At 44.4% G+C, this 27,864-nt stretch overlaps 1 protein-coding gene across 1 annotated transcript; it reads left to right on the plus strand.

Annotated features, from left to right (window-relative positions):
* The first annotated feature begins 278 nt into the window (after positions 1–278).
* enpp2 (ectonucleotide pyrophosphatase/phosphodiesterase 2) lies at positions 279–27,831 on the plus strand. Its single transcript, XM_056602958.1, has 25 exons — positions 279–347; positions 2,303–2,408; positions 4,634–4,789; positions 5,804–5,929; positions 8,128–8,188; positions 8,760–8,857; positions 9,230–9,309; positions 9,597–9,716; positions 10,402–10,457; positions 13,274–13,339; positions 14,115–14,187; positions 15,487–15,595; positions 15,935–16,060; positions 16,213–16,244; positions 16,368–16,495; positions 18,554–18,629; positions 19,049–19,136; positions 20,576–20,823; positions 22,544–22,589; positions 22,985–23,124; positions 24,628–24,763; positions 25,181–25,258; positions 25,471–25,603; positions 26,133–26,286; positions 26,669–27,831. The coding sequence occupies exons 1-25, from the start codon at positions 330–332 to the stop codon at positions 26,837–26,839; spliced, it is 2,625 nt and encodes an 874-aa protein (XP_056458933.1). The 5' UTR covers positions 279–329; the 3' UTR covers positions 26,840–27,831.
* Positions 27,832–27,864: the final 33 nt, after the last annotated feature.

Genomic DNA, 27,864 nt, shown 5'->3' on the forward strand with positions numbered 1-27,864 from the left:
GGTAATAACTTCCAGTAGGCTGTTTGACCTTTGCTCTCTCTCCCTCGCTCTCTCGCGCGTTCTTCGCTTTCTATCTCGCTTCCACTCATTTATGATAATTAAAATGTATTTGAACGATTTTTTCATTTTTATTTTATTTTAAATATTTAACAATCACAGTAGTGGCCCGGTCCTCCTCAAGCCCTTCAACCAATTAAAAGGCAGTCCGCATCCTGGCCCCGCCCCCAGTCTCCTCCCTCCCCGGTCCCTCGACTAGAGGTTGGCGTCTCGACGTTCAGCATCACTCCTTCCCCCACCTCCAGCACAGGACCGTACTCTGACACTTGAACATGTTGTTGGATAAACTGGTACGGTAAGGCTTCCTAAGTTGTTTGAGTCTAGAATTATTTGATTAAAATATTCGTTATTGGGATATAACTTGCACTGTTATCAGAGCGGTTATCTTTATCACATGAGACGCCAAAGGGTTTATTCTTGCATGGACCATGTCCCCGTTCACCTCCCTCAAAATCGAGTGAACGTTTTTTTGTGAGAACCGAAAGGGCTTGACGTCCTAATGGCTGATGACAGGTGACTGTAAATTAAAAAAAAGTTTGAAAATACTTGGGGTTGGGTAGGTATCCACTTTTACTCCCGTGGTTTTCGACCCTTTCCTGCGGTTTTTGGCATATTTGTCGCACAAGGAAATGGTTGTTTTAAGTCACCTGGTTCTGCTAAACTTCGGTCTCTGTTTTTTCTCGATGGGTTCAGAGTATCTAGCCTTGGCATGTGCTGCACTACATATATTTAATGCATACTGGCTGGCCTGGGACTAAGCCTGCAATTAGGTATTTTGGAAGTGTCAAGTGTATGCATTCTGTGTGGCGTCCTTATAAAAGCAATTAAAGTAGCTCCCAAGACTGTGCCATCAGAGATAAACAAGACATTCAAAATTAGGTGGTGCATTTCTGAATTGGTTTCTCGAGTGTTTCTTCAGAACTCTTGTACAAAAGGAAAATTATATTAAATGATGAAAATGATACTTAGAGAGAGTCACTTTCATGTTGAACTCCGTGATCTAAATTAATTATTTGTTCTCAACAGTTAGAAGGAGGACAATACTAGTGATAAATAAACAAGTTGTAAGAGTTCCTTTGAGCTCCTTACAATGTGCTTTGCATGGAGGCTTTGGAAATCTTCATGATGAGACGCTGATGAGAGTGTACCAAGATGTAAACAAGGAGTCCTATGCGTGTTCGGTTCAGAAGGGCCCAAGGTTATGAGGATGTTCCCATTCAACTCTACGTCAGTTTTTTACTTCAGCCATAACTTTTGTTAGTGTGATTAAGAACACTTTTGTATATAGGCTAAAACCCTTCCAACCTTTACAAAATCAGATAATTTGTCTCTCAATATGTATTTGGTTCAGGAGAAAATATTGATGTGTCTTGCTACAGAGGGGGCAGGTGGGAATATAAGCTATACAATAAGTTAAAGAGTAATGCATCGCTAGATACGGTTGTTGATTGAACTCAAGCAAATACACGTTAATACATGTGTTTGTTTAAAACAATATATGGAGAAAACGCAAGGGGAAAATTGTGTAGCACTGGCCTCCTATAGTTTGAAACATGTTTTCGGCCACTATGGACCCACCTTGTTGGTGACCTCATCAGTCCATTTTATGGAAAAAAAACAGGCACGTGACTGTTTGAAATGTTGGATCTTTTCTTTTCCTATAGGCCTGAATATTATTTAGATATGTGTAATAGCACATAGTTAACACTCCCTATGAGTATCCTGGTGCAGAGATAAAAAGGAAAGTAACTCATTCTTTGGCTAATATTATTTATATGGAATGTATAATATATAGGCCCTACATGAAGTTCACAAAGTCAGTGGGGACATGCTGAAACATAGTATTTTCCTTCACTTTAAGAAGTCCAGAACATCTGGATCAGGAAAACTCACCAGGTCAACTAATATTAATCCCAATATGTAAGAAAGGAAGGTAACACCTCTTAATTCAAGGTTTTAATGCAAACTGATATGTTTCCTGCTGGAAAGACATCTTTGTGATTCAAATGGCCTCAGTTTTAACTACTTTAACAGCGGTTGAATTGTGCGATATATTGAACATCTGGAACTTTGTTTCTTTTTCAAGTGAGATCTATGTCTAAAACTGACATATAAATCTATATTCAATCGGACCAAAAAACTAATTAGAAAGTCAATTTAGGGAGACATTCACCAGCCACTACAGGAGAAGGCTGGCACTTTGAACGAAGCGTTGTAATGTGCAGGTGTGTGTGTATCGTTTCAGGTGCTGTGCGTCCTGTCCGCCCTGTGTAACTGTGAGTTGTGCGGGGGATTCGTCTACGACCGGCCCAGACGGTCTGGAGAGGGGGGAGGCTCTCCCAGGACTGAGTGTAAGTAGTTACACATTCTCAGACCCTTTGACAAGTCAGACCAAAATAAAAAGCATCCATTTTGATTGAAGAAGGTCATTCACAAGCAAGTTTGTTCAAATGTGTTGTCTTAGTTTTTTTTGTTGCATTTGGCCGCATTAACCTCACATATCACATTAGTGGCATCAAATCACATCCAACATACAAGTTAAAGCAACACCTTCGGTGCCCAAAAGGCTCAGCTGAGGCGGTGTGTTCCGTGTGTTTTGGACTTGTGTGAATGTTTCTTGGCTGTGCAGGACGAGCCTGAAGCCATTCGGCGTGGGCAGGCCAAACTTACGAAACAACAGTTGACCCAAAAAAAAAAAAAAAGCATTTCATAGAAGATTTTTTGTTTCTATCGGTGTACAAACTGTCAAAACCTGTGTGGCTTTCAGAGGCAATCAATCACCCGGGCAAACCCAGAGCGACACAGATCCAGTCTCCTGGATGTGGTTAGCTTAAACACTGGCAACGCGCAATTAAATGAAAGCTAACTTTCCATATAGGCAACCAGTGTAGCTCAGGATTTTCTCTAGCTAACGTATAATTTACTTTCAGGCTTATTTTCTATCAGAAGGGCCTGCCAGCACATAGGGCATGAGTAAGCAACGTCTGTTGGGCAAGTGTGTGTCAGTGTGTCAGTCTGCGTGTGTGCCATAGACTGTATAGGTGTGTGTGTGTGTGTGTGTGGGTGGGTATTAGTGGGCACAAGAGATCACTGTGTCCCTGTTTGGTGGCAATTGAGAGATCCGTGTGTGTTTTTGAGAGAGACGTAGAGAGAGAGCGAGAGAGAGTGTGAGTGAGCATGTTTGCCTGGCTCTAACTTGAGTTTATATGAACTCGGGGCCCATTTGTTGGCCCCAGATTCTATGACCCCTGCTGACACGAAGGAACTCGCGTTTAGCCTCATATAACACTATAAAAGCGGGCAAATATTTTTTTAGCTATGTGCTGTGTCCATTCTAACTTTTCGAGAAGACAAAAGAGTTACACCCCAGGCCAGGGACGATATTAGATTGGCTTGAGTAACAATTCATCTATGCTTTTTTCTTACATATGTAGCCGAACTAGCTAATGAGCAGGATCGGTAATACACTATAAAGGCACTCTAGGGCCGGAAGTTTGTAAGTGAGACCTCAAACAGGATATAGGCTACTCCACTTTTAATAAGACCTATCTTTAACAAGAACATCTTGTTATGACTGTTGCAATTTGTCCCTAATGGAATCTCCTCTTAAAAACCTGCACATTCTGTTTATACCTTGCCTAGAAACATACAGTGTCGACTCGCTAGCAACATACAGACTCATTTTAATTTGAGCATGTAACTGAATTGGGTTCAGTAAAAATCATTCAAACTAGTAGCTTTAGTACTGCTAACTGTTGATTCTTTAAAATGGTTCATCAACAGTTATATGGCTTTTGTATCGCCCTGTAACAAGTTCAATGAGCGAATGGACACCGGGGTTGCTTGGAAGCACACTTAAGTCTTTTATTTGCATGAATTAAGACGCTCCAGAAATTATAAATCCACCACCGCGGTCACAGGGAGCGTTTACAGAGACTTTCTCACAACGTAGTTCATGTGCTCCAGTCCTTGTCTCTCTGCTCCCGAGTCCCGAATCCCTTCTCACTACAAGATAAGCAGGCACGTAAATACACACTCCCTGATTGGTCCGATTGCGAGCAGGTGTCCGCAATCAGACCCAATCCACCCAGCCGATCCGGTGCGCTCCCAACATGCCCAAACTCCCACCTGCAGTCAAGACGCTGTATGTCCCCCCACACGACCCCCCCCCCCCCCCCCCCAACCCTAACCAAACGGAATGACTTGATGGTTCATCCTCAAAACTATACAGTATTCCAGTCATTTGATCCTGATTGGGTGACATTGTTGTTCAAAAACATATTATAACCTCAGAACTGCTTTGCTTATTAGAACCTAAAGCATTTTAAAGTGAACTGAAGTTAAGATCAGAGTTACTTTATCAATAGTAGTGATAGTGTTGTAGTAATTGTTATAATAATATTGTATCGTAACATACCGTGTGTGTGTGTGTGTGTGTGTGTCTGTGTGTGTGTGTGTGTGTGTGTGTGTGTGTGTGTGTGTGTGTGTGTGTGTGTGTGTGTGTGTGTGTGTCTGTGTGTGTGTGTGTGTGTGTGTGTGTGTGTGTGTGTTCCCGTTCTCCCTCTCTGCCCACCAGCTCGCTATGCGTCTGCTTATCTGCCGGGCTCTGGCTCCTGTAAGAGCCGGTGCTTTGAGCTCCACGAGACGGAGCCGCCCTACTGCCGATGTGACAACCTGTGTAAGACCTACAGCAGCTGCTGCTCCGACTTCGACCGGCTCTGCCTCCGCACGGGTAGCCTGGCGCTCTCCTACTCTCCGTTGGCTGTTCGTTCAGAGTTTTTATTCAGCGCAAACACATGCAAGAAAAAACACAGCAAACCCATTTAAAACCTACACACCTACCAACAACACATGTACACAAACACATGGGATTTGCATCAATCCTAGGGGCATTGGATAATGTTTTAGTTCTCGATATCAACTTATTACAGTATTGTACTTCTATGTATTGTATGTCAATGGTAAATGCTTTTGACATTCAGTAACCTTTTTTTAATAATGTTGGCTTTCATGATCCTTCTTCAAAGTCCAATCATATTATCAATGGCCTTTATCAGCAAGAATTGTTGCGCCATTTGTTTATCTAGAAATCCAGCTAGTTGTACACAAAACATTTTCCAAAGATCGCCACAATAGATATTAATAATTTTTTCTTTGATCACTTATTCTACTCCTCTGTTCTGCCGGCTATCCCCCCCACAAACTAAACACACAAACACATTTAGACAGCCACACACACAGGCCCATGTTGGTGGTCTGTTTTTAATTCAGACTCTCTCCTTCAAGTAGGTGGTCTGTAGAAGCATAAAACAGCAAGTAATCGTAGCCTCCTGCATTGTTCTTGAGCACAAAGCTGTTTCTCATTTGGTGCTGGACTCACCTTCTGCAATAGGTGGTGTAGGTAGCACATAGCAGCTACAGTAGCATGCTGAATAGTGCCACTGCCATATTTAGGGGCGAGGTTTACCTTTGAGGAATTTCACTACATAAATTCAAAATCGGAAATCAAATTAATTAATTAATAATGATAATTATCAATGTAATTAATTAATGATTAGAAAAACTTCAGATGACTTGCCTAACGTGCTTCACATGAGAGTTGACAATGGTCAAACAACTTAGCATTGAAGCAGAACATTATTCGACAATTTGACCAAACGTCTGTACGCGTTGGTGTGTGTGGGAGTAACTGGGAGCAACGGTGTACTTCCAGTCAGATGACGTTCTCTGTGCTGTCTCCGTACAGAGGGCGGCTACGAGTGTAGTAAGGACCGCTGTGGAGAGGCCCGCAACGACCTCCACGCCTGCCATTGTTCTGAGGACTGCCTGGCCAGAGGAGACTGCTGCACCAACTACAAGAGTCTCTGTAGAGGTTTGCAGCTTTCGCTTTTTATTATCGCTTTATCGCTTTTTCCCGCTTTTTATTTTTTATTTATTTTTTATTGAATGGATACAGTTCATTTCTTTTTTGGGTCTGTTTCTACTTTTACCTGTTGGAAAGAAATGTCCCCCGGCCAATAAAATAAGAGCTTGCTCAGAACAAACAACACAGCAGTCGGTTCCAGTAAAAATGAATTTGACCTTCCCTCTCCAAGGCGTCGCAAGGAGTTATATATACCTAATCTCAGATTCAGAAACTCGATAATGCAATAGCCAATCTTCTAGGGTGGAAAACTGCACAGGGTTTCCTTATTTTATACCAAGAGTTTCATACGGATTCAGGGAGTGACTCATTGAGGGTCGCAAGATGGAGGTTTCAGAAGAAGATTTGAAGAAATGTATTTTTACCGTGGCCAGTCGACTACACAGATTTGATTTCAAACTTTTGCAGACACTTTGTATGAGGACGTTGGTGTCCGGACAGGAAGTTTTTCGCTTGTCTTCCCACTGGTACAGGAAAAGATTAGTTTGCGTGTGGCTGGCATACAGCACTACGGTAATAGCGCTGTAGAAGAGTCTTGCGATCAGGGCAGAACACATTGGCATGACGGGGTTACGCCAACAGGTAAATGTTATAAAGTGCTTTTCTAACCGGTGGCCACTCATAGCGCTTGACAATATCGCTTATCGTTCACCCAGCGTCGGCGGAGTCAGCCATGCAAGGCAACAGCTAGCTCGTCTAGAGCAGTTAGGGTGAGGTGCCTTGCTCTCCTCACCCTAGGGGAGGGAGCTGGTTGATCTCACCTAGGGACACCTAGACTCATCTAGTAGGAGCCGGGGTTCGAACTAGCAACCTTCCTGTTACCAGCCGAGCCGCTGTACCTCCTGAGCCAAACACCGCCCAGGTCCTGTTAGCTCTTCTACAACGAGTGTCGACAGACACAACCTTTTTGTTTTTGTATCCCCTTCCCGTATCACGTTTGTTATGCTTCCGCCGGACAGTTTGTTTCCAAGCCAGACAAATATGCGCCTACAGAAATGCCCCCCCTTCACACATGATTTGAGTTTGTTTGCCGTCAGACTTTAGATGTTAATCTAAAGCCTGATTTTTGAGACTAGTATATACCTAACGAGTAAGTCAAGGTTATTTAAATTAAGCAAACATTATGAGAGAAAACGGATTATTTAAAAACCAAAAGACCTTCCCCAAGTTAGCCCACGCTATCGGTCGCGTGTGTGCCTGGTATGCGGCCGATTTGCTCGCACGATGATTCCAGCCGCTACGCTCCTCAACAGACATACTATACCTCCAAGGATGTCCATGCAAAGCCAGCATCCTGCCAGAGTGTGCCCCTCCCTCCAAATCCCAGTTTTAGGGTGAAATATCGGTTAAAGAAAGCGGGATTGTTGTTTGACCATACCGGCCGGTTTTCTTATTTTCTGCGATTAAACACCTGTCATCTATTAACCAGCTCCCTCCCCTTGCTCCCCCTCTCCCCTCCCCCTCTCCCCTTCCCCTCTCCCCTCGCCCCTCTCCCCTCGCCCCTCTCCCCTTTCCCCTCTCCCCTCTCCCCTCCCCCTCTCCCCTTCCCCTCTCCCCTCGCCCCTCTCCCCTCGCCCCTCTCTCCTCTCCCATCTCCCCTCTCCCCTCTCCCCTTTCCCCTCTCCCCTTCCCCTCCCCCCTCTCCCCTCTCCCCTCTCTCCTCTCCCCTCTCCCCTCTCCCCTCTCCCCTCTCCCCTCTCCCCTCGCCCCATCTACCCCTCTTCCCTCTCCCCCTCTCCCCCTCTCCCCCTCTCCCCTCTCCCCTCTCCCCTCTCCCCTCTCCCCTCTCCCCTCTCCCCCTCTACCCTCTACCCTGCTCCCTTCTCCCCTCTCCCCCTCTCCCCTCTTCCCTCTCCCCTCTCCCCTCTCCCCTCTTCCCTCTCCCCTCTTCCCTCTCCCCTCTCCCCTCTCCCCTCTCCCCTCTTCCCTCTCCCCTCTCCCCTCTCCCCTCTCCCCTCTTCCCTCTACCCTCTCCCCCTCTACCCCTCTCCCCTCTCCCCTCTCCCCCTCTCCCCTCTTCCCTCTCCCCTCTCCCCCTCTACCCCTCTCCCCCTCTCCCCTCTCCCCTCTCCCCTCTCCCCTCTCCCCTCTCCCCTCTCTCCTCTCTCCTCTCTCCTCTCCCCTCTCCCCTCCCCCTCCCCTCCCAGGAGACACACCATGGCTGCAGGAGGAGTGTGAGGAGATCCGGGCCCCGGAGTGCCCTGCTGGGTAAGAGGAACACGCATGACCCTCTGCCCAGCGTGGGCCCATGCTGCAGGCCGCTGGAGCCCCAGTGGGCCTTCTCTCAAGTTCAATGGTTCAATCGTCAGATGCACAGAACAACACAAAGTCAGATCGGCCGCTGAAATCAGTCACAGGCCACAACCTGTTTAGGGCCTTATGTTCTAGAAAGGTACAAAATGCTTGAGGAAATTATAAATATACTACAAAGGAGATTATATACCAGATTAATCATTTAGCTGACGAATCAAAATATTTTTTGTGGTTATGTTAACATCATCTTCATAGTTGTCATGTTTCATACATCCTTTGCCATCACCAGCACCTCCACCAGCATATTTCAGCGATTACTCAAGCTCATTGCTGGACTGAAATAACTTGAGTAATTGCTTCAAGTAATTTAATGTTGGTGTTTTTGTATTTATATGTGTGTGTATGTGTGTTGGTGTGTGTGTGTGTGTGTGTGTGTGTGTGTGTGTGTGTGTGTGTGTGTGTGTGTGTGTGTGTGTGTGTGTGTGTGTGTGTGTGTGTGTGTGTGTGTGTGTGTGTGTGTGTGTAGGTTTGTGCGTCCCCCCCTCATCATGCTGTCGGTGGACGGCTTCAGGGCGTCCTACATGAAGCGCGGCGGCAGCGTCATGCCCAACATCGAGAAGCTGCGTACGTTGGCCTCGTATCGGGACTCCTGTTTTTACTTCATGGTTCCCAGGATTGGCACGGAATTTTTTGCCTACCAAAATGTGTCGTACTCTTCTTGCTATTTTTCCAATAGATCAAGTTGAAGGAGCTTAACTGTTTAAGCACATTACAATTTTTACATTTAGAGCATTTAGCAGACGCTTTTATCCAAAGCGTCCAAAAAAAGGTTCATGCTGACATTCACACACAAACTCACACAGCAAGTCAACCATGCAAGGCGACAGCCAGCTCGTCGGGAACAGATAGGGTTAGGCGTCTTGCCCACATTATAGGGTTGGACCATGCTGAATGATCTCACTAAAACAACTAACCGCTGCCTTTTCCCCCTCCTAGGAACATGTGGTACTCATGCACCCTACATGAGACCGGTTTATCCATCCAAAACATTCCCCAACCTTTATTCCCTGGCCACGGTATGTTTACCCCCCCAACACACACACACACACACACACACACACAAACACCTACAGACAAACGTACAGACAGACATACATACACATATACACACAAACACACACACACGCACGCATACAAACACACACACCCACACACACACACACACACACACAAACACACACATACAACATCACAATCATTATAGTTGGGTTAACGATTACCGTATGTCAGATTCCTGCAATATTTGCTTAATTTAGAGATCTTTAAAGATCACTAGATCCATCATTGTTTAAATGTTTTGCAGGGCCTCTACCCAGAGTCTCACGGGATCGTTGGGAACTCCATGCATGACCCCGGGTTCGATTCCACCTTCACCCTGAAGGGCAGAGAGAAACTCAACCATCGCTGGTGGGGCGGGCAGCCCGTGAGTTCCCCCCTTCCTCTTTCCTCCCTTCCTATTCTCCCTCTTTTCATATTACTTAACCTTTGTTTTCCTTGTTATTCTATCCTCATGTTGGAATCCATGGTGCATCATGGTGCATCATGGTACATCATGGTGCATCACGGTGCATCACGGTGCATCATGGTGCATCATGGTGCATCATGGTACATCATGGTGCATCATGGTACATACCATCTATTAGCTTCTCGTAAGACCACCCCTAGTGTGATGATGATTTAAGTTGTTTTGAATTGGATTTAAACTAAGGTAAAGGTGTTAATGTCGATTAACCATGCTCCTGCAGTGTAATAATGGCTATTACTGCATTAACTAATGTTACAAATGTTTGTTAATATACCCTTATTGTAAAGGGTTACGGTTAGGAGTATTCTGTCAATGAGGTTTTAAAATGCAAGTTATTTCCTCTGCTCATCACGAGGGTTAGGGTTAGTTGCACTAGGGTGAAGTTGCACTAGGATCACAGTGCAATATGATTAACATAGAGATAACCTGGTGGTGGAACGCTTTGGCTCTGCCCAGGGTCACACAGGCTTCTCTGGTGCAAAGTGGGGACAGTTTGAATGACAGGTTCAGTGCCTGGCTGCACGGTGATGTGAGTGTTGCTGAAGCATGGCCCTGACCTGTTCTCCCCGCCTGGTTCTCCTAGATCTGGATCACAGCCATCAAGCAGGGCCTCAAGGCCGCCACTTTCTTCTGGCCCATGTAAGTCCTCATCGTCCTGTTGGCTTCATGGCCATGTATATGGAGCTCACGTATCAGCAGAAGTGTTACGTCCAAACACTTGTTCCCCGGCCTTTCTGCTTCGTTCCCCTAGTGAACAAAAAGCAGTGTTGTGAAAATGCGTACATTATGTCTACATCTCAACTGTTGTTGAGCAGTGTTCTTCACTCTCTAATTCAAGTTGACTAGCTCAAATGTGGAAAAATATCAAATTTCGAGACACTATAACTCAAACGCCCTTTATTCCTTCTCCCTTCCTTCATGATCCTATCGATCTCAGCGGGGCAATTGTTCTAGAAACCGATTTAGCGACGTTAACTTGTTTCAGTTAGTGGCGAGAAGGCCCTCCAAAGTCAACAGAACATGTCCGTTCATGTTCCTGCCGCCCATGCAAGGCAGCGGACGCCTGCCAAACGTATAGCTTATGAACACTGAGGATCCCACATTTGTGGACACAGAGAAGGCTTTGATAGTGTGTGTACGTGTGTGCTGTGTGTGTGCGTGTGTGCGTGTGTGTGTGTGTTTGTGTGTTAGTGGGTGGGTGGGTAGGGGGACTTGTGTGTGTGTGGGGGGGGGAGGGGGATGTTTGCGTGTATTTATTTGTGTGTGTGTGTTCATGTGCATTTGTGCGTGTCTGTTCACGTATGTGTGTCGGTGAGTAGGGGGATGTGTGAGTGTGTGTTTGTGTGTTGTGGGTATGGGGATGTGTGTGTGTTTTTGCATGTGTGCGGGTGGTTAAGGAGAGGTGTGTTTGTGTTAGTGAGCGTGTGTGTCTGTGGGTAGGTAAGGGGATGTCTATGTATGTGTGTGTGTGTGTGTGTGTGTGTGTGTGTGTGCATTGCGGGTCCCTAGAGATGGATGGCGTTGGGGTGTTTTTACAGCAATTTGTGCAAATGGGCCGCTCTGCCGGCCGGGGCCGCAGACCAGCGGAGCTGCCGAGACGCAGGGGGACACCCTTTTAGAGCGCCTCCGTTGCCATTGGCAACCCCACGACTCTTACACAAACACACACACATGTGTCTCTGTGGGTGTCTTCCCGTGAATGCATGTAAAGCAGTTTGACATATTACAGTGTTTTCATTTGGATGATTCGATTTGAGTTGTATTTGAGTACATTTGTGCCTTTGTGTGCGTGCCAGTGCGTGCGTGTGTGTGTGTGTGTGTGTGTGTGTGTGTGTGTGTGTGTGTGTGTGTGTGTGTGTGTGTGTGTGTGTGTGTGTGTGTGTGTGTGTGTGTGTGTGTGTGTGTGTGTGTGTGTGTGTGTGTGTGTGTGTGTATGCTTGCGTGATGGTATGAGTGTGTGTGTGCGTGCCAATGCGTGCGTGTGTGTGTGTGTGTGTGTGTGTGTGTGTGTGTGGGTGAGAGGGTGGGTGTGTGTGTGTGTGTGTGTGGTTGCGTGATGGTGTGAGTGTGTGTGTGTGTGTGGGTGTGCGTGCGTGCGTGCGTGTGCGTGCCTGTGTGGCTGTGTGTTTGCTGCAGGCTGACAGAGCGGGTCTGTGTGCATGCGGTACTCCGTATACTCTGTTAAAGTGCCCCCCCAGACATGGTTGGTGAGCTACAGTAATGGGGAGCAGAGGCTGCAGGCAGGGACCCAAAAGTCCCTCTTTTGCAACCACCTTCCCCCTCCCAAGAACCACACACACACACACACACACACACACACACACACACACACACACACACACACACACACACACACACACACACACACACACACACACACACACACATACACACACACATTGCAGACGAGAGAGAGAGAGAGAGAGAGAGAGACTCATCAAGAAGCAGTGTCAACATTGGAAAGTGTTGAGTAATTAACGGGTTGTATACAATCATTAACTAATGTGATGGAGATCAGAAGAATAGCGGGGACCCCCATAAAGTAAACGAGGATTCATTCTTTCATTCATCATTCATTCATCCGTCATCAAGTCCCTGAATGACAATTTTCAACGACAATGAGAAGCAATATGGTCAGTAATACCTCTCTATGTATCTATATTTCGACTCAAGATAAAAGCGGTCTTGGAATAGGTAACTTAAAACATAATGCCTGAACCCCACACAGTGGTGAACGTCCCAGAGAGTGGGAGGCCCAAACCACAGCGAGTTGCGAATTACCCTGCATATCTGTAGCGTTACCAAGAATCATATTGTTTTAACAGGGCAAAGCACACAGTCTTTCTTCGCTCGCTTCATATAGGTCTATTTTGGACGCGAAAATTCAGAAACCGCATTTTTGTGTCCGTCCTGTCATGGCCGTGTGCTTTGCGCCCCCCCCCCCCCCCCCCCCCCCCCAGTAATTGTACCTCAACACGTCAAGCAAGAGTAGGAGAGCTGACAGCTGTTCACCCTGGTTCTCTCTCTGGTGTTGCTGAGGAACTGTATTGTGACTTTCAGGTGGTTTGGAGCGAGGCAGAGCGTGGTTTAGGTCAGAATATCTGAACCATTGAGTGTCTTGGGGGGGTTTCGAGTTTGTCGTTGAATGCACAGAACTGTTTTATTTGTATGTGTGTGTATCGGACTCTTTAAGGAACAGGATCAAGATAGTACGCCAGTTATCACAGCCTTACTACTGAAGGAAAAATCGATTTGATCAGATTACTATAGATGACAATAGATTATAATCAAGATAAATTATTATACATAAATATAAAAAGTATGAGAAAAGTGAATGCATATGTTCACGGATGTGGGCTACAAATTAAAACTTCAAGTCGTTTATTGATTTCAATTTGATTGGTGTGTATCTGTGTGTCTGTGTGTGTGTGTGCGCGTGTGTGTGTGTATTTCAGTGCGATTCCTCTCCAGCGGAGAATCCTGACCATGCTGCAGTGGCTGCATCTCCCCGAGGGCGAGAGGTGAGCTACATCACATCGCTCTGCGTCTGTGCTCTCAGTTTGTTTAGATCTGACTCAGCATCAGTGCCTATACCTGGAGCATGGCCATTATATACAAAGCAGCCATGTGGGGAATGTGCGCAATGCACAGTTTGACCGTACTCCTAGAGCCAGTGAAGAAGTGGAATTATTTCTGTACATGATATGTACGCATATTCTGAAAATAATAATAGTGTTAGTAATAATAAATAACTGTAAGAAGAAATAACAAGTTCCCGCAAATCCAACCAGTGTATTCCTGCCTGTATGTACTTTTTTCGGCAACTTATAACTTTAACGTGCAATATGTTCAGAAGAGAACCCACACTTTCTCACTAACGTGTTATGGCTCTCAGAAGATAACGTGCCTAGTTACGTTTTCACGGCACTTACTTTGCAAAGGGTCTACGACGTGTTGGACTTCAACAAAGCACAGAGCTCCGGTTATCTCAAAGTCAGAGCTTGAGCGGACAGTTCACTTACCAGCCAAAGGGGTCACTAATGAGAAGGGATTTCTCATTCTCACACATAGTCCCTTAAACAAACGACTTTCACAAGTATCTTTCCCTAAAACGGCCTCTTATTAACTTCTTATTAATACTTTATATTCACTTCATCATTTTTCTTTTACTAATTTCTTACTACTACTTTACTAATTCTACTACTACTACTCATACTTCGGCTGCTTCTCCTACCACGGATACTAAATACATTCCCGACCATGTGTGACAGTATTCCCAACCCTGTTCTGTCTCAGGCCCTACGTCTACGCCATGCACTCGGAGCAGTCGGACGCGTATGGACACAAATTTGGCCCCTTGAGTCCAGAGGTGAGTGCACCGGCACTCCTCTGGTTTACATCTAATATCCAGCCAGTGAGGATGTGCACGTGTGTGTGTGTGTGTGTGTGTGTGTGTGTGTGTGTGTGTGTGTGTGTGTGTGTGTGTGTGTGTGTGTGTGTGTGTGTGTACATGTGTATGAGTACATGTATGTGTGTGTGTAGATGTGTACGTGTGTGTGTGTGTGTGTGTGTGTGTGTGTGTGTGTGTGTGTGTGTGTGTGTGTGTGTGTGTGTGTGTGTGTGTGTGTGTGTGTGTGTGTGTGTGTGTGTGAGTACATGTGTGTGTGTGCGTGTACATGTGTATGAGTACATGTGTGTGTGTGTGTGTACATGTGTATGAGTACATGTTTGTGTGTGAGTGTGTGTATATGAGTACATGTGTGTGTGTACATGTGTGTGTGTGTGTGTGTGTGTGTATGAGTGTGTGTGTGTGTGTGTGTGTGTGTGTGTGTGTGTGTGTGTGTGTGTGTGTAGATGTGTATGTGTGTGTGTGTGTACATGTGTATGAGTACATGTATGTGTGTGTGTGTGTGTGTGTGTGTGTGTGTGTGTGTGTGTGTGTGTGTGTGTGTGTGTGTGTGTGTGTGTGTGTGTGTGTGTGTGTGTGTGTGTGTGTGTGTGTGTGTGTGTGTGTGTTTGAGTGTATGTGTGTACGTGTGTGAGAGAGGGGATTTCCACTTGCCTGGTCCCAGGAAAGCATGTGACACAGTACACAGACCAGAAGCTCCATTTTCACATGACGGGAACAAGCATAAACTAATTTCTACTGATATTCTGTGGACGTGACACTAAAAGGGTTTCTGCGTCATCTCCAGATGAAAACTGAACTCTCTTACTCTTTATTTTTTATTTAAATATTCAATGGCACATTGATTACATTGCTGGGAACATGACAGAGTTAGCCAAACAGGCAAATTGTTATTTAGTACTTGGACGGAAGTGAAATCTTTCGTATTAACTCAAATTTCAAATCAAGTTTTTGATTTACGATGTGAAATATCAAAAATAAATCTCGGCTCTTAGGCCATGGTCCTTAATGTGGTAAATTCTTTATTTGATGCAATGATATACTGTTTAATACACAAACTACTATACTCAAAATTGTGTATTAAGACATATTTTCTGTATATATTTTTTCGTTTATTTGTTACATTTTTCTGGAACCTATCTTTGAATAATATTACTGTTCTGTAGTTTATGCTGTGACCCCCATCTGGGATTAATAGTTATAGTGTTATACGATCCTTCCTGCCAGGGCACTATAGCTGTGCTCTGTGATTGGCTCCAGGTGAACATCCCTCTGAGGGTGATTGACAGGATCGTCGGCCAACTGATGGATGGCCTGAAACAGATGAGACTCGATCGCTGTGTCAATGTCATCCTGGTGGGAGATCACGGTACACACACACACACAAAACCCCTGGTCCGCAGACTCCTTCAAGGGTGCTAATTTGTTGAGAATTAGAAAGTGATCATGAAAACGACATGCAGAATAAAAAATATTACTTTTTTTTTTAATGGACAAACACATTTGTGTATGAAATGTAAATTCCTCTCATGTCTATTGGGTCCACATAAGATGGTAATGTAATGCCATCTTCTATTCTTTCTAATGGCTTTTTTTGGATACATTAAATAGTATCAAACTATATTTTATTATGGTTAGAAAGCCCTATCTAGGGACGAGTATTGCCAATTAGCACGGTACTATAGTATTTATTCTGATCTGCCCTCAGGTATGGAGGATGCCAGTTGTGAGAGGACAGAGTTCCTCAGCAACTACATGTCCAACGTTGATGACATCATCCTTGTCCCTGGGTCGCTAGGCAGAATTCGCTCCAGGCATCCCAACAATCCAAAATGTAAGTCGAACAGGAGAGAAGAGAGGGAATACATAGAGGAATGGAAATAAGTATACTGAACCTATTTGTAAATAGAAAATTTATAATATTATATTCATCATTGTAAAGCTTTGGGAAAACTTTGTCATACTATAATGGTTTTTCATTTTCAGATGACCCAAAGGCTCTCGTTGCAAATCTAACGGTATGTCGATTCTAAATGTTGACATTTTTTTTGGCAAGTTGACCCGATTCATATAGTACGTTTCTCTTATCCTGAAAGAATACTTCTCACACTAACCAACTAAAGGGTATTTGTCTTATTTAGTGTAAAAAACCTGAGCAACACTTCAAGCCGTACTTGAAGCAGCACCTTCCCAAACGGCTGCACTACGCCAACAACCGCCGCATCGAAGACATCCATCTTCTGGTGGAGAGGAAGTGGCATGTGGCCAGGTACTGTCACGTTTCCATGCATTCACCTCAATGAAAACGCTTTTATTTATCACCAATGATACCAACAAGTTAGTATGAACGAAACTTCATTGGTCCCTTTCATTACAATTAGGGCATTTAGCAGACGCTTTTATCCAAAGCGACTTACATCGGTTAATACACACATTGACACACCGACGGCAGAGTCAACCATGCAAGGCGACAACTAGCTCGTCAGGAGCAGTTAGGGTTAAGTGTCTTGCTCAGGGACACATCAACACTCAGCTAGGAGGAGCTGGGGATCGAACTAGCAACCATTCAGTTACAAGGCAACTGCTCTACCACCTGAGCTAAGCCGACCCTTTCATATGTTTTACCCAAAAAATACCGGGCAGGGACTTGTAATTACTGCATATTATTTGTGTATCACGCTTGTTATCGCTGATAACAAAACATTTTTTATTTTTTTATATTATATATTATATTTTTTATATTTTATATTGCTTTCAGCTATTCAAACAATCAAAGATGATGGTTTGGTTTGGGCTAAGGCGGACTGTTACATATTGTTTCATGCATACACATCTGTGTGAGCGGTCATAACATCCAATATACCTCAACACCAATAACAGGACAGACTAGCTAAACCCAAACCACCTCTTGTCTGAGGGTGGCTATAATCCTCCTATGTTCCCCCTTTGGACATTTGTCTGTCGTAGTGCCAGCACTAGTATTCTGTGTGCTGTTTTTAATGCTGTGTCTACAAATTTCAAGTTTCGAGGGTAACAGGTCAATCTCATCACAGATGTGGGAAAACCACTACTTGTCAGGTTAATTCAACTGTCACGCTAACCACTACATAGACATTAAACCTTGACGTTGTGCAGTGTCTCCAAAGCAAAACCGGCAATGAAGTCATCAGAGTCAACACTCAGAACAAACTTAAGTGGGGCAACATGTGTGTGTGGGCGGATGTGTGTGTGTGTGTGTGTGTGTTTATGGGTGGTTTTGTGCATGTGTGTTTATGGTAAAAAACAGGCTCCCTCTTAAAAGGTGTGAGCTTGTCAGAACTGTAAACTGTGAGAAACCCATACCACACACTCAAACACACACACACACACATACGCACACACACACACACACACACACACACACACACACACACACACACACACACACACACACACACACACACACACACACACACACACACACACACACACACACACACACTTCTTAATGAAAGACATCTTTAAGGTTAAGGTATAGCAGAGATAAATAGATTGACACTGAAGCAGTGAGCAGCACTGTAGGAATGTTAACCCTCTCACAGATATGCACACTCTTAACACACGCTTCTGTAAATCCTCCAGCAGCTAACTGCTGAGCCCAAATGAAACAGCCGGTCTGTGCTCCTTGGAGCTCCAGCTAGCGATCTGCATGCTCTGCGTGCTTGTGGCTTCACAGACAGACGGACAGACATCCAGATATATGCATGAACACAGTGCATCACTTGACGTGGTGTTTTGATAGACACTCCAGGCATTTTTTCTTCGAGAGCCCAGTAGACAGACTGGTGTAAAGGAGCGGTTCTCCCTCGCTGGCCATATAGTAAACATCACTGTATACAAACCACAATTGAACCTTCAAAATGTTAAATGTCATAACATGGGTCCGTTTTCTCTAGTGTAGCATGTTCAATTGGCAAGTGTGATGGAACCGAACTAAAGTTAAGATTGTATAAATTGAGACATACAATCGTCACGGTTACGAAGGTACTCTTAAAGACGCCTGCTGTATGCAAACCTCTTCCGTGTGAGCATAGTCACACACAGGGTAAATGTCCTTGTTTGAGCTTCTAGACAAGCAACGTTTTATTGTAACACAAGAAAGAGCTTCACTTTTGAGTCTTTTTGTACAGTATTTAGAAAATAATGCAAACTTTTCTTCAAACCTTGTCGTTTCTGGCTGGATTCTCAGTATCAAGGTGAAGTTGGGAACCACTGATCCAGCTTGCGGTATTTAGAGGAGACGCAAGAGAAAGGCTCGTCTTTTTACCTTTGACCCTTTGCCTTCCAGGAAAGGGCCGGAGGGAAAGAGGCACTGTGGCTTCTTAGGGGACCACGGCTACGACAACAAGATCACCAGCATGCAGGTGAGCTCCGCGCCGGGGAACCCCCCACTCCACACGGAGGTCCCCCTTGTTTCCCACGTCCTCACGATGTGTCCTGGCCAATTGTAGCACACTGTGAGGACGTTTACTCAGGATCGGTCCTGACACAGCGCCGCAAATAGAACCGTAGATGACGGCGAGTGAGTTTAAACGCTGCGGACACAGGGAGAATAACGTGTTTCCTGCTAACCGCAACACTTTTTCTGTCGTATATAAATGCCGCGGGTACCTTTTTTTTTTTTCACTTTTTTCCTCGGACAAAGCCAATGTCATTCAGCCCTGCAGTTCCCTCTCTGGTGCCAGATTATTATCGTATATTATTCTGCCGTTTTACATTATGTTTCACAAAGGTTTCTGTATTATGTGCTTTTAACGCTTTCTCCCCTGGTTTTCTTGTCCAGACCACGTTCTTAGGGTACGGGCCTACCTTTAGGTTCAAGACTAAAGTGCCACCCTTTGAAAACATTGAGCTTTATAATGTCATGTGCGGTAAGACATCGCTTTTATTCCTTGTAAACCGTTTTTACTACATTATGTTCCGACCAAGTAGTTTGATTGAACAAGAAGCAATCCAAGAGCACTGATAGAATGTAACGGCACTTTTTAAATAAACCTCTTTCACTCTGCTTTATAAGGTTTTCCAATAACCGTTAATTACATTAACGATCATAAAACGTTTGCTCATGGGAAACACATGCCCCAAAAGTAACTATCAACAGACTCGTATTTCACTCACTACGCAATAAATGGAAATACACTGATTAATGTACATGATAAAAAGTAACTGGCCGGCAGTAACATTTTCCTGCAAGTAGCTTGCTATGTGGTGTAGAGCTACACCACATAGCAAGGAAATGTGAAGGAGCCTTTTTGTATGTTGCTTGGCAACAGTTCTGTCCTACTGAAGTTGCAGAACTATTTGTGCTGCTGGAGCCAAATAGATAGACATAGATAAGCAAACAAATCATCATCTGTAACTATTACTGCTAGTTAATAAATTGCGCTTTTAACGTTGCATAAAACACTAAAGGTTGTGCTGTTATACTGAATATTAGCTCAGCTGTGAATATCTTCGACACTCTGACTTTTCGGAATCAAATCTATGACCGAATCCCAGCCATGCTGATATTCAGTATAACAGCACTCCCTCTCGTTTATTATTGTCTAAGTTAGACAAGGTGAGAGTGCATGGTTGTAAATGCTACCTTGAGTGCAAAATTCCTGCGTTCATTGAGTTTAATTGTAGACAAAAATTGTGCTAATAATGTGCCCATGTTCAAAGGCCCTTGTATTGTCAATCAACATAATGGCTTAAGACATGTTATTTATTCATACAGTTTATGGCACAGCCTTCAATTAAATACTGTACAACAACACATTTAAAAAAACATTTCATCAAACACTTTCTTTGATTCATGTGACTGTGAGCATGGGACCAGTAAGTCCAAAATGAGCTCCTGACAACAGCCCATGGCGTGTAGATTCAACCACCTCGGGTTCGATTTTAAAACAATTGCTTAGCCGGTACATTATTCGAATCTGACAGGTAGAAAGACAGAATTCTAAAAATACATTCTGGACTCTGGTTGTTATACGCAGTGTATCTCCGACCAACACCATTAATTAAAGGGGACATATTATACCACCAGGTATGAGTGTGATTAGCCGTTACAAGCCGTTTTGAAAATCTGCTTTTTGTGACATCACAAGTGGGCGTGTCCACCTAGATGTATGACGGATAGATGAGCAACGTTTGCTACAGTCCACTGGGTAGGCTGGTAGATTGATCTATCCAGCACACATCTAGGCCACGCGGCCACTGTCCAAAGAGGCAGAGAGATTTTCCAAAGGGTTTGTTACGGCTCATCCCACTCACACCTGGTGGTGTAACACGTCACCTTTAACTATCCCCCCCCCCCCGTCCTCAGACCTCCTGGGTCTGAAGCCGGCCGCCAACAACGGGACCCACGGCAGCCTGAACCACCTGCTGAGGAGCCCGGTCTTCAGGCCCGCCATGCCCGAGGAGGTGTCCAGGCCGTCGCCGCCAGCCCCCGTTCCCACGGTAACAGACGACCTGGGCTGCGCCTGCGACGACAAGGTCAGCCTCGATGTCTCGGCGGCAGCCCCGGGGCGTTCTAGCAAACGTCACGGACAACAGCGCTTTGAGGCCATGCAGGTGGGCACTGCTGTTCACCATGCCAGACGTTGGTCGATATCGTACCGCGCAAAACTGTAACATGTCGTTATAAGGTTGTAAAAGAAAAAGAGTAGTTAAAGGTGACCATATTATGCAACGAGGTGTGAGTGTGATTAGCCGTTACAAGCCGTTGGGCGACGTCAGAAGAGGTGGGCGTGTCCAGGTGGGCGTGACCATCACACTCCCACCTGGTAGTATAATATGTCACCTTTAAATCTTGCTAAAGACATTCGATTTGATATTTTGGTCTTCAGAGGTCCAACTGTTAGCATGCCCTCAAAGTGTTGCCTGTGGTGTTTGTTGATGTTATGCTAACGTTGATCATTGTAGCTTCTTTTTTTTCTTTTTTTTTCATGTGATTGCAGACCACTCTGGGAAAACTGTGAATATTCAATAATATGTGGGCTTTCTCAATATTTTTTGCAATATCTGTAGCCTAGAAACAAGGGTATATCATGTAAGTGTATAATGTGTTGCTGTACGACTTCAACACATTACAGTTGTAAAAGGGTCAGAGCACTAATGTATTGCACCCAGCTGGTTCGTTCAGTTTCAGCTTTTCAAACAAGCAAAACATGGATTTACTGTTGCTTGTCTTGAAGTAATATATCGGCTTCCTGGGCTACGGAAAGTGATGTTTATCAACCTGTAAAATATTTTCATTTTTATATGCATACATATTTGCCAATTTCTTGAGTGGTAACGACCATTAATGGTTTTTCATTCCACCTCCTGTCACTTCAATTTTGTGTCATTCATTTGACTTAGAAGTGTGGATTTCAAACATGCATAGTTTGCACATACTGTATGTCAAAGTAGCGCCTCACAATATTTTGCTATGACTTTCAAAATTATACTCCGAGCTGTTTCGTTTAGCATTACTAAGAACAGGTGACTCTTCAAATACATTTAGCTAACTTTAGCTAATGACAAAATGTTTGCACTGAAATACGGAATACGTTGTTCCACCAAATGAAAAACAGCATTTTCAGTGGCTTGGGAGGTCCAGTTCGATTATTCGATCATGCCAATGAATAGCCTGAAAGTGTGCATGTATTTATTTTCCTAGGTTCTAACAAAGTCCCCCACATTCCTTTGTGGGAAAATAAAAGCACTGAATTGATTTGATGTCTAACTCTTAAATATGGACTTTCGTTGAGTCCGTTTAAGTATCAAAACCCTTTTTTACAGAGCAATCTTTTTTAGTGTATAGGACAATCTATTGCATGGCTCTATTGATTATTGATCTATAATCAAATCAACTGCATTTTTGTGTAAAAGAATATCATAAGGTAACATGAACAAACTCTACACTGACAGTGTGGATAGTTTGTCCATCTAAAACCTCATGAGAATCTCTTGTTTTTTCACTGTTCTAAAAGATGTATGCTTGATGCATTTATTTGCAGACCGGTTCAATTCACTTTCACTTCAATCATTTGCAACAACAATCATTAATGAAACAAATAACAATTAAAACTTTTTTTTTTTTCCTATATTGATCAAATTGAAAGTAAATTGAAACCAGTTCTGCAATGCACTGTTTGTTTTCTGATTTCCAATGCAAATACCTAGCAAAAGATTGTCTGACTCTCCAATCTTTTTGCAGTTGCGTGTAAAAAGTAGGGGACAGAGAAGCTTGAAAGTGACCCTTGTAAGAGGCTATAACCTGGAGTCACTCTGGCTCTGTCTCTTACAGAACAAAGTGGAGGAGCTAAACCAACGACTGAAGCAAGCTATTGATGGTCAGTTCCGACGCTTAGGACATGTTATCTTTAAACAGCAAACGCATTACAACAAAGCATGAATTGTTGCACTGCAACGTGCAGAAAATGGCATTGATTGGTCAGTTTGATTACAAACATGCTAATATGCTAACTTGATTATAATATTGTTTTTCCTTTGCATTGATTGTTATTGTGAACAATGTGAATATTTATAATATAAAAACCGAATCGAAAATGAATCAAAAAAGGATGAAAAGCTTAAAAACGATCCCCTCTCTTTTTACCTTAATCACCCGGAGACTGCGGATGTAACCCAGTTGATTTGTGTTCCACGTCTTGACCGTCAGAAAGAGTGAACACTGAAGTGTGTTTGATACATGCCGGGCCCTGTGTTCTGTGCCGTTCCATCCTAGACAGTAGAAACCTGCCGTACGGACGGCCCGCGGTCATGTTCCGCGCCAAGTACTCTGTCCTCCACCACAGCGACTTTATCAGTGGCTACAGTGAGGCCCTCTCCATGCCCCTTTGGACGGCCTTCACCGTGGGCCGGCAGGTGGGTTCAGTCAAAACATACACACGCCTTTAATCGCGATGGCATTGGCCCCCTACAGACATGAGACATGAGACAATAGTACCCCCGGACTGGGGCGAGGCCGCATTTGGGGGCTGGGGGGGGCACCAGTACATTTTGTATTTTTAAATAGGAAAAAATTTAAACAAACAGTCTAATATAGTGCAAGTATATGACATGCTTTATTTGTGTGTGGTCTGTTGGGGGGGGGGGGGGTTCCCACCAGGAGTTGTTGGAATGGATGAGTTGACCTGCAGTGGAAACAGTCAGCTCAGAACCAGCTGTGCTAGTCCTGTTGTTCTATTAAAGGGGGATCTCACTATTGCTGGTTGTACACACAAGGAGTCCATCATGTCTAAACCTTGCTCCAGGCAGTTCTATGGCCCAACACATGTCTAGAGGAGAGTCTCACGAGTACTCAGCCAAATAGTTCACATTCAAGGAACAATATGCGAACAAATGAGGGGGAAATCTGCTCTTTATTAAGCACATGCTGTCGTTTAGAAGCTAACTTTGAGGCTACAGGGATCTAGGTAAATAACTCTGATTCTGCAGCAGTGCAGAGAAATCTCTCTATTTTCTCAGCCAGACTCACTTTTTGAGGGTGGCCAGCGTTCAGAGAGAGTAGGGAAGGGGAAGGGGAGGAGCCGAGTGGATTTCTCAGCATTTACAATCTAGCTTAAAGCTACTTAGAAATGGCAAATCTACCATAATATACTAATTATTTGTGGGTAGTGAGTGTGAGATTCCATACTCAGACACACTGAATAATGGACACCTCAACCAAACTCTCGGGGGTTGAGGCATAAAAACAAGGGTCTAGGCATGTACAGAGGTGGACAGCTCTGAGCCCCCCTCTAGCTTTCACTCAACACAACATGTCATCACCCTGGGGTATGACCAGCAGGTTATTTACACAGCAATGATGGAGCTCAGCCCCAGGACATGCACCCCTGCTGATAGTTTAACCTGGACGGAACCTCCTTAAATATCAATCACCTCCTTTGTCTCTCTGCACAGAGAGAGGGAGAGAGAGAGAGAGAGAGAGAGAGAGAGAGAGAGAGAGAGAGAGAGAGAGAGAGAGAGAGAGAGAGAGAGAGAGAGAGAGCGAGAGAGAGAGAGAGAGAGAGAGAGAGAGAGAGAGAGAGAGAGAGAGAGAGAGAGAGAGAGAGAGAGAGGGGGGGGATACAGAGAGAGAAGGGGATAGAGAGAGAGAGAGAGAGAGAGAGAGAGGGGGGGGAGAGAGAGAAGGAGAAAGAAGGAGAGAGGGACGTATAAACACATGCACCTACACTGCAACACACACACACACACACACACACACACACACACACACACACACACACACACACACACACACACTGATAAAAGACTAAATCCAACCTAATATTTTGTGTGTGTGTGTGTGTGTGTGTGTGTGTGTGTGTGTGTGTGTGTGTGTGGTTGTGTGTGTGTGTGTGTGTGTGTGTGTGTGTGTGGGTCCAGGTGGAGGTGCACCCCCTGCCCGAGAGCCTGTCTAACTGCGTGAGACCGGACCGCCGCGTGCCCCCCGCCTTCAGCCAGTCCTGCACCAACTACAGAGCAGACAAACACATGTCCTACGCCTTCCTGTACCCCCCGCGTGAGTCCTCCACCGCCCCGCCGCTCTTCATGGGAGCTTCTTGTGTTCCAGCAGACATTGTGAAAGTTTTGATATGAATGAAGTTGGATTTGATTCTTTTTTCATTTCGGGACAACTAACTGCACACCAACAACAGGTTTTTTTGTTTATATTAAAAACAGGTCTTTTGCTTCTTTTTTTGTCTTGCATATTTTTTAATCTTGTGCTATTGCAGTGATGTGACTTGGGCCTCAGCTAGCTGTACTGCAACAACACTTTTAATACAATACCCTGTCAAATAAATAAATTAATAAATTAACAAATAAACAGTGTCATAAAACACAACCATAAATAGATTTTTTTGGATTTGTTTCGTTACTTTTTGGTGTTTCTTTGAATTCTTTTGATCACCTCTGATCCTCTTCAACACGTTAACAGAGCTCTCTTCAACCATGGATGGGAAGTACGAAGCACTCCTCATCACCAACACAGTTCCCATGTATCCTGCTTTTAAAAGTAAGCCCACTGCTGTGCCCACACATCACTCTCTCTCACACACACACACACACACACACACACACACACACACACACACACACACACACACACACACACACACACACACACACACACAGAGAAAAATACCAGCTAAAATAATTATGTAAAGGTACATAATCCTATTATTTTTATAATTATTAATGATTTCTCCGTCCCCCCGGTTCCCTCAGAGGTTTGGGGCTTCTTCCAGAGGGCTCTGGTGAAGAGGTACGCCATGGAGAGGAACGGGGTGAACGTAGTGGCCGGACCCATCTTCGACTACGACCACGACGGAGTCAGGGACTCTGCTGAGAAGATGAAACAGTAAGGGTTCTACATTTTTTCGAGCAATAATAATTCAATGTATGCCATTGCCATCCTTTACATTTTCTAGTAAACAATTGTGAGTGTTCTGCCAGATATGCCCGGCACTTCAGGGGTCAAGCGGTTGGTGATGACAGTTAGTTCACCAGAGATGGAAAGATTGTTCAGGAAAGGAATGGCGATAAAAGTAAACATATTTTACTGCTGAAGACTAAAAGCTTTTCTTGTTTACTTCTCTCTCAGTAAATTAACATTATATACCACATTGTATGGGGCCGTTACATAAAAAAAACCTACATTTAATGACAGATATTGGTTACTATGTGTATTTCTGTTAATTATGAAACCCACTGCAGTCCTAACAACACCTGAAAGGAGGGATCCCTCTCTCTGAGTTTTTCCTTGCTTTTTGGTCGGCTAAGGTTTAGGAGGGTGTCCTTAAATGTCCTTTTAAACTGTAACTACACCCTAAGGAGTTCACACGGCTACTGACTTACTCACTAACACTGACTTGAATGGGCTTGTGCAGGTATGTGAGCGGTACGATGCCCATCCCCACACACTACTTTGTGGTGGTGACCAGCTGCCTAGACTTCCCCCAGGCCGCAGACGTCTGCACGGGGCCCCTGAGCAGCTTCGCCTTCGTCCTGCCTCACAGACCGGACAACGAGGAGGCCTGCAACGTGAGTGACGATGACAGAGCGGGTGTCTCCTTTTAACGCGTAGCCGCCATCTTTTAAGGAGTTTGCTGCCACCTTGAGGCGAAAATCCTGCACTACATGAAAAAAATAGGTGGACGTTTTTAGGTTTGTTTTATAATGCTGTTTTATAATCATTAAATTGACAAAGATAAAAGCAATCGTAGTGCTTTAGACATAAATAGTTATATATAGCAGTCGATTTATCAACAGAAACTTCATCATCAGAAAATAAACGGTGTTGTAGATTGATCCAAGCACCGAAGATTGTGTTTTCCAGTTCATCCTCACATCCCAGGGTACAAACATTTTAATATCCTGATTGATTGATCTAGTGACCTTTTTTTTAATTCCATGGTTGTCTCAGAGCTCTGAGGACGAGTCCCGGTGGGTCGAGGAGCTGATGAAGATGCATACGGCCAGGGTCCGAGACGTGGAGCTCCTGACAGGGCTGGACTTCTACCGCCGGACCAACCAGAGCTACCCCGAGATCCTGTGGCTGAAGACGTACATGCACACCTACGAGAGTGAGATCTGAACAGCCACGCAGCGTACAGGGCCTTTCTGGTCAGTCCCACACATGCAGTTCACAGCAAGATCTGAAATGTTCAACTAAAAAGAGATTAAGCTCCCAAAAATCTTTAAATGTATAAAATGCAGTATTTATTTTGTTCAATGGGTTTTTAAGAATGTCCCTTGGAGATAGACATTGAAGTGGTTGGTGTGGGTAAAAGTCCGGCCATGTTTACCGCAATGTTTTCAACGTATAATTGTTGGAGTTAAGGTGGGGGATGTTTGAGTATGGGGTCAAGAATCAGCCGATTTAGAGAAATGCTTTGTGTCCCTTTGAACTGTGTTCTTCTGCTGGTGGTGTGACTGCTGGTGGTGTGACTGAGACCAAATGATCACTATTTGTCTTATTTTTTTGTAACGTGATGTGTTGCTGGATGTTTATATTTTGATACTTGTACTCTAGCTTCTCGTCATTCAAAGTACACCAATCTATATGTCCCCAACATTGAGCACCAGCAGGATATGCTGTTTACATAATGTGTCCCGCTTGGCTACTTAAAAGCTACATAAGGTTTGGTTTTACTGGTTCGCAACTAACCTTGTAGCTCCAAGTGGATGATCTGATGAACATTGCTGGATGAATATTGAATGAGTGTGATGTTGTTACACAATGTGAACAACCTTGATAGTACCACTGCTTTATGATTTGCTTGTACCAAAAATAGTGGGACCTTAAGCTGTCAATCAAAAGTGCACACAGGGGGAAGTCTGCTCTGGACTAGCTTCAGAGTTAGCCTCGAACCCTCCATTCATCCTTCACTACTTTTACCGTAGATAAAATGTGGAATACCTCGCAGGGCTCCAGACTAACGTTGAACTAAGTTTCTCCTTTAGTGGCAGTAGCACATTTTTTGTCACACAGTAACTGGATGATCCTAGGGTTTGGTTCTCTGTTCTAGTGCTACGGTTAGGGGCTCTGATTGTTGGGGATTGGGTTAGAGTTAGGGGTTCATATGGCTTGGGCTTGGTTTTGGTTCTAGTGTTAGGGGT

Source organism: Gadus chalcogrammus, chromosome 11 (genome assembly GCF_026213295.1).
Source record: "Gadus chalcogrammus isolate NIFS_2021 chromosome 11, NIFS_Gcha_1.0, whole genome shotgun sequence".
Lineage (NCBI taxonomy): Eukaryota > Metazoa > Chordata > Actinopteri > Gadiformes > Gadidae > Gadus > Gadus chalcogrammus.